The following is a 7,508-nucleotide window of genomic DNA, read 5'->3' as shown; positions in this document are numbered from 1 at the left end:
CTAGCTAAAAAAGTTAAATTCTATGCAACCTCTACCCAACATTAATAAACAACAAATTATATTATTCAGAATTATCACATAACAAACACGGTTTGAGTTAAACTTCAGACTTTTAGCTTACAGTGCCAGTGATCTATCATTCAAAGTACAAACCTAATTTAGACTACTGTCAACTGCCAATAGCTGTAAGTATTTTTATTGTGATTTGTATTAAATGCCTTTGTTATTTATTACTTGTAATTACATTACTATTACTAATATTCACTAAAAACATATTAAAACCTGGTGATTATACTAAGTTGCCAGGAGCAGTTGATTTTATTAATTATGATTCAGATTCAGAGAAAAGTCCAGTACTTAAAAATATATGTCTCTTATTATGAATTTAAAAATCAGGCACCAAGAGCATGGGTACTTAAAAATAATTTTTATATTGCCAAGAGTGTAATTCAACAGAAAAACATTTACTTTTTCTGTAAAGCAGCATTACCATGTAGTGAAGACAACATATTGAGCTTTGGAACAATTTCATTACATTTCCAAAACATTAAAATAATCTTCTTTTACACTTTTCAAACAGAAATAAAATAGAAAAAAAGTAATGTTATTTATATTTTATGTTTTAAGAGAACTTTAAGTGGTATAATACATTACATACAATTACAGATGATTCAAATCTGCAAAGTATTATTCAGATCAAAAAGTGGAACATTGAAATTCATAACAATTCATGCATTAATCTTATTCACAAATTGTTTGACCAAATAAGTACTCAAGATTTATTATTGTATTTGTTTTTGAAAATGTTTCATGATTTTCTTAAGTATACTTATTTCATATATCATACTAAAAATTTGTGTCACAAAAAATGTCAGCATATATAGTCTAATAACATGTTCTTTGCTTCTTGTTCTAAGTAAAATACTTTAAAATAGCTTACTAAATAATAAGACTTTTACTAGTTTTTACCTCTTAAGTATAATTTAAAATAAAATAATAATCAAATATTCTACAATTTGAAAACCATTGGGAAGTGGAAGTTTAATTTCATGAAGCACAAATTTGATTTTAATAAAAATTATAAAATATGACAAGTATTCATGAACCTCTAAGCACATTGGAATAAATATTTTTTTTTATAATTACTTAAATTAGTTGAAATACGTATTAGAACAAAATCTTTTGGCCATTTTAAGTTTATGTTGGGGAAAACCTCAACTATTCTAATATTATTTACGTAAAATACTATGCTACATTAAAAATTTAAACTTGCTCGACCTTGCAACTTTATGTACCCTTACTACTGAGAAGTAACAGTTTGCTCTCTAAAAGTCTAACGTTATATCGTCCCTCTTACTTAATTATAAACATTTCTGACAACGGACAGTATACAACGTTTAAACTTTTGTGTCATTTACAATAGAATGACAAAATTTTGTGATGTCACACAAACAAGTGATATGCAGTTCACGCTTCACTGACATAAGGTGTTACATATGATAATAGTTAATACTGTTTTGAAGTAATTAATTACAGTTAGAAGAGTATCAAGTTTATAGGAATGCAAAGAACTTACTATTAGTATTACGATAATTTGAATACTCAGTCTTATATTTATAAATTTTTGTAGAAAGAAAATCAGATCTTTCCCACATCAAACTTTTAAGATTTAAATACGCAAAAGAACAAAAATATCTCCTTTAAAAATATATAGAAATGGAACATTGATAGTCGCCAGTACGTCAAACATCTTGTTTCAATCGCTAGAGGTCGCTCAAATATAGTTATAGCCGCAAACCCAGAATGTTGAATTCGTTAACCATACTTAGCACAGTATTTGAGCAAATTGTGTAAATTCACAATTTAATTTTAACGAAATTAACAGTGTTAACGTTAACAAATGCCACCAAAGAAGAAACCAAACGAGCCAGGAAAGAAAGCTGATCAGAAGAAAAAAGAAAAAATTATTGAAGTAGGGATATTTATGTATTGTATTTGTAATAGTATAGTTTCATATTAGCAATGAAACTTGAAAGTAGGCCTAAGAAATTGGAAGCATGGAAAAAATGCTACAACTACAAATTACAAATACAAATCTTATTGACTTACCGTTTAAGTTAAGCTTAAGACTAACCTATGGTTCAGGAACTGGGGGAGCGATTGCTCTCTCCAGATTTGTGTAGAGGGGTAAGCTTCACGTAGACTGACAATAGAGGAATTCCTATGGGGTCAAAAATAACGATAATTATATTTCTCTTGTAATTTGTAGTTGTAAGTTCTACCTCTAACAGTAACAATTGAAGTGGCTCATGCTGTTAGTGTTAAGCTTATTCAGGTTATTGTCCTTTTGTAAATTGTACAGTGAAGATGCATCTAAAATAGATTGTGGTTAAAGGTTGCTTTTAAAATTTGTTCAGAGAAATGAAATGTAAATGGGTTTTTCCTGTATTTTCGGATTCTCTGTGTTGTGGTGCGTGTATTTTCAGTCAATTTAAGTCAACAACTGCCCCCTGGGTTAAGTTTGGGCCCCCCCTGAGATTACCATGATTGTGAAGTGCTGTATGCACTCTGTGTATATTTTTATGGCTCAGTCAGGCTAACTATATTATGGAGGCATGAACAGGACATAAAATAATTGGTATGGGAAACATGCTTTTTTAATTATTAAAAATAGGCATATGAGGTAATGTTTTTATGCACAGGAAGTATAAAATGTCACAAGTAGTATATTAATATTACATATAACAATAAAATACTAATTTTGAAGATTTTTAAAAGTTTTTATTAGTATTTTTTAAATGCATACAGCAGTTGAGAAACAACCCCTTTTCCCACCACGTCAGTATGCTGTTTCCAATTAACCAACTGAACAGACATGAAAAATAGTTTGCATTCAAGAAACCATGTACTCAGAGGTAGTTTTTGAAAATTTATTATAGGCTATAAATTTACTGGATGAGTAAAAGCAAAAAAAATAAGACCATTGTCTGGGTAAATATAAATAATATTTTTGTCAATAAGATGTGGCTTTACACGGAGGTTGAGATAAAAATGTTATTGCTTGAACAGAATAAAGACTAATTTCACTCAAGACAAACTTTACCACAACCCTTTATTGCACTTTGGCAACATAACTAAGTTTACATTCCATCAAAAACATGTATCTGGAGGTAGCTCTTAAAAATTTATTAATAACTGGAAATTCACAGAACTTTCACAAGAGGGACAGTAGACACCATAGATTTATAACACCAAGCCATATTCTGTTGTACTTTAAATTATTTTTCAATATTTATATTCTTATTGCTCTAGATTTCACATGACTTTTATATGAAGTACAAAAATGTTCATGGGTTATTACACATTTAGTCATATTGCTCTAGATTTCACATGACTTTTATATGAAGTATAAAAATGTGTTCATATTGCTCCAGAATTTCACATGACTTTTATATGAAGTATAAAAATGTTCATGGATTATTACACATTTAGTCATATTGCTCTAGATTTCACATGACTTTTATATGAAGTATAAAAATGTGTTCATAGATTATTACACATTTAGTCATATTGCTCTAATATTTCCTTCACAAACTGAGTATGTAGAGTTCAAATAACCTCAATGTAGATCTGTTACTGAGAGATACACTGTGTGCTACCACCTTTATCACTAAAGAGTTTTTATTGCAGGAGGGACCTTCTTATTATCAAGGGTATCCTTGTATCCCTCGATATATACATATTCTGTATAATGAAATTGTTTTTCTGGAACTATCAAATCCATGGTGAACTCGGTAGAAACTCTCCTCTTACATTAGTCCACTATATGTACTGAGAGTGGGAGTGTACTTATTATAGCCTTTTGCTTTCAGTAATTTTATTTTGTCGTTGTACACAGCAAAACTATTTGATATATGTTTTTTATAATCTTACAAACGTGTATACTTTTGTAATCTCCATAAGTACATGGTTCAACTGTTAAAAGTTTTTATTTCTTCAGGTTCTCACTGATCATGAAGACATATTTGTAGCTGAGGAAGCATAAGCTAACTTAAGTAGAAATATTTGATACCTCTGAATTATAGGTAACAAAAAGGTAAATCAAAACAAAATAAAAAAGTACTGATTTTTGGCATTCACTGGCTTACACAAGCTATAATGAGCTCCAAACCACATGGTTATTTTAAAATTGCAGAAATAAAATTGAATAAAGCATAATTTCTTAAAAAATTACTTCTCCATTTTACTACATTTATATTTGTTTTATTTCAACAATATTCGTATTACATGCCTGTATGTAATATCACACATGCATACACAGTCATGTTTACTGTATAAGTAACCAGTAGTGGATTTTGCTTAGTTCTTTGGTATGTTCTTGCACAAAGTAATAAGCAAAATGGAATGGTTTTGTTCTAACAAATTAAGTAAACCATATTGCACTAAAATGCTTACATGGTTTTAAAATCACAACAATTCCAAAAGTATCTTCAAATGAATATTGAGTATTTTTATTTGTAAAAGTGGTTGAACAGTAGGCTATGTTGTTACACAAACTGCTGAAAGGTGGAAAATGACATTTAATAGTGTGGCTGCTTTCCTTCTAAAAATTTCTAACCTTTTATGTTTTTCATGTGGATCATAAATTTTGTATTTAGACAATCACAGTAGTTTGAATTTGCAAATTCAGCCAGTGGCTTTTACAAACAATAAAGTGATCAAATTTACTGGGAACATTAATTCACACAAAGCTGTTTTTTCCTTGACCAATCACCAAATGACTTGAGATGGTTAAAACTGAAAGTCATTGGTCACATCATAGCAATTTCTGATAGTGTGTTGGGTGCTGACCACTCCACCCACTCATCATACTTAGACTTATCAAATCACAGGTGATAAGTTTCAGCATACTAGTGATGCTTTACTACCATCCAAAGTTGTTAATAGAGGCAGTTTGGGATTCACCTTAATCTGCAGATTATACATTGTACATAAAATATTGTTGAAATTGATCTTAATATAATGAAATCATTATTGAAATTTGTACAATTTACTTGCCTAGTCAAAAAATTGTACCACACAAAATACTTTTTTGCATTGTCATGGATTAATGGTTAAACTACATTTATTTGCAACTGTTTTTTTTTTTTATTTATTTGTTAATTACATTGATATTAATAGTTTTTATTCACTTGTTGCAAATACAACTTTCTAGTTAACATCAGTTATTATATGTAGAAATGTTGAAGTATTCTTATGAAAACTGTATTGCCTTTTCATCATTGTTTATTAATATGTATATATTAATGTGTGTAAATACCAGTATTATTAATAACTTTTCTGTTATATGTTTTGCTTCTAGGACAAAACTTTTGGCTTAAAAAATAAGAAGGGTGCTAAGAACCAGAAATTCATACAGCAAGTTCAACACCAAGTAAAGTTTGGAAACCAGAGTGGTCGAAAGGTTTGTGTAGAGTTTAGAAAGAAATGTTTTTACTGTGCGAAGTTAAATGCATAGAACTGTGAACTTTTCTCCCAAAATTGAGTTAGCCAAAGAGAAGAATTTATAACGGTTCTAATAAGAAAGATAGGTGCTCACTAAATTCATATCTACAACTGCATGGTGATAACAGGAATCAGCAATGAAATGCTTCTAAATAATTGAATGCTTCTAAGTCTTACATGCATACCAGTCATGGCTAACATTATTAAATAAGCACTAATAACTATTGTTGTGAAAAAACTGTCAGTCTCATGTGAACATAAGAAAAGTCAAGGTGGCGGAACACCATTCAGTTCATTGAGATCATCCTATACACACACACACACAATTTTTTTTATACTCCAGCTTAAAACAGCCAATTTGATCCATATATTTATCCACCAAAGTTCAACACGAATCTGACTATTTATACATTTCAAGTACTACAATATATTTAATTTATAGGTAAAAATAAAAATAAAAAGCATATTAACACAATTTGTGTGATCTGAAGTTATAAAAAAAAACAATAACTTAGAATGTGTAGTGTAGTGTCTTTCAAATTGAGTGAAATGTAATACAGAAACACAGCACGGCAGTTTCTGCATTTTTTTCTAAGTAGATTTTAAATGTTTGTAGCAATGTTAGCACTATTTATGGAAATCCATCCATTGCAATCATACTGTATTTAAGTATTTCTACTAAAGATACGTCTGTGAACTTTTAAAGTCTTTACTAAATTGAGGAGATTTTCATATTAAGAATAAAAAAATATATCTATATATATTCATCATTGTTTTTTATTTAATTTGCATAACTTATAGAACCTCCTAAATGATTATCTGAAGTTTTTTCCAGGGATACTATGTTTATTCACAGCTGGTTTCATTTAGTTTTATTACTTTACAACGGTACATAGTCCATCTCAGAATACATTAAAGGCATTTATCCTAGTGGGATAGCTTTGTGTAAACAGTCATGCAACACTGTGTGTATGTGATTACCTCAAGTATCATGAGAATTTTTTCATTTAAGTTTTATCCCTTGGTGGATCAGCTGTAAGTTTATAGGCATACAACACAGAAATCCGGGGCTCAATTCCTCATGGTGGATGCAGCAGATAGTCCAATGTGCCATTGTGTTAAAACAAACACCTTTCAGGTTTTCTTATCTAACCAAATAAAATTCAAATTTTTACACTTTAGTTATTTTTATGACAATAAATATAAGTAACTATAAAAAAACAAGAAAATTAGTACTTATATCCAGACTCAGTATTTTACCATTGAGGATGAGGCACTCTAAAACTTCTATGTGAAAATGTTCATTGCCTACAAAATATTTCGTTTATTTCAAACAAGCATTTTAACTCTTTCAAGATGGGTCATGGGTGCTGTGTCATCTCGTTTGTTGACTCGCATTCAAACTTTTATTGAACTACTAGTTCATGAATTTATATCAATAAGTTTGGTATCAAACTGTAAATTATAATTCAAATTTTAGTACTATATATTACTCAATTTCTTTACTTAAAAGTAAATATTTAAAAACATAGATAAACATCGATTTTTGTGTGTCACGTGGTATGTTGAATGCAGAACTGGTTCAAATTAGATGTTTGTGAAGTTAAAATACAAAGTCTATAGTTTTGTACAAATTAGAAACTCAAATTACTTATATTGACAAGAATGTTTTATCTTTTCTATTTGCTAAGATATTGCTCATGTAATAAATCAAGCACAGTGGCACCCTGCCCACCTCTTTCCATTTTTGGAAATGCTCCCTTATATACACTTACTTGTATTTATGACATGAATAACCAATTGGAAGCTCAGAATGTCCTCCTAGTGGCTTTCTCAGACATTTTAACAGGTTTGGATGTCATTTATTTCTTTTGGACCAATATTTGAAAGAGGTAGGGTGTGTCTTTAGTCTGCTTGAAATTTCATATTTTTTTAGATTAAAATACATCTTAGTTTCTAAGCTTGATAAATTATAGTGGAATTTTATGGTATTGATGTAGTAA

At 29.5% G+C, this 7,508-nt stretch overlaps 1 protein-coding gene across 1 annotated transcript in view; it reads left to right on the top strand.

Annotated features, from left to right (window-relative positions):
• Positions 1-1,800: 1,800 nt before the first annotated feature.
• The window catches only part of LOC106466640 (zinc finger CCCH domain-containing protein 15-like), a 48,575-nt gene continuing 42,867 nt past the window's right edge, over positions 1,801-7,508 (top strand). Inside the window, exons 1-2 of the mRNA XM_013926934.2 lie at positions 1,801-1,972; positions 5,363-5,464. Coding sequence (XP_013782388.1) covers positions 1,901-1,972; positions 5,363-5,464 — 174 coding nt within the window. The 5' untranslated portion in view covers positions 1,801-1,900. The remainder of the gene's footprint in view (positions 1,973-5,362; positions 5,465-7,508) is intronic.

This window comes from Limulus polyphemus, unplaced genomic scaffold, assembly GCF_000517525.1.
Source record: "Limulus polyphemus unplaced genomic scaffold, Limulus_polyphemus-2.1.2 Scaffold75, whole genome shotgun sequence".
Classification (NCBI taxonomy): Eukaryota; Metazoa; Arthropoda; class Merostomata; order Xiphosura; family Limulidae; genus Limulus; species Limulus polyphemus.
This window is presented reverse-complemented; position numbering and strand designations above follow the sequence as displayed.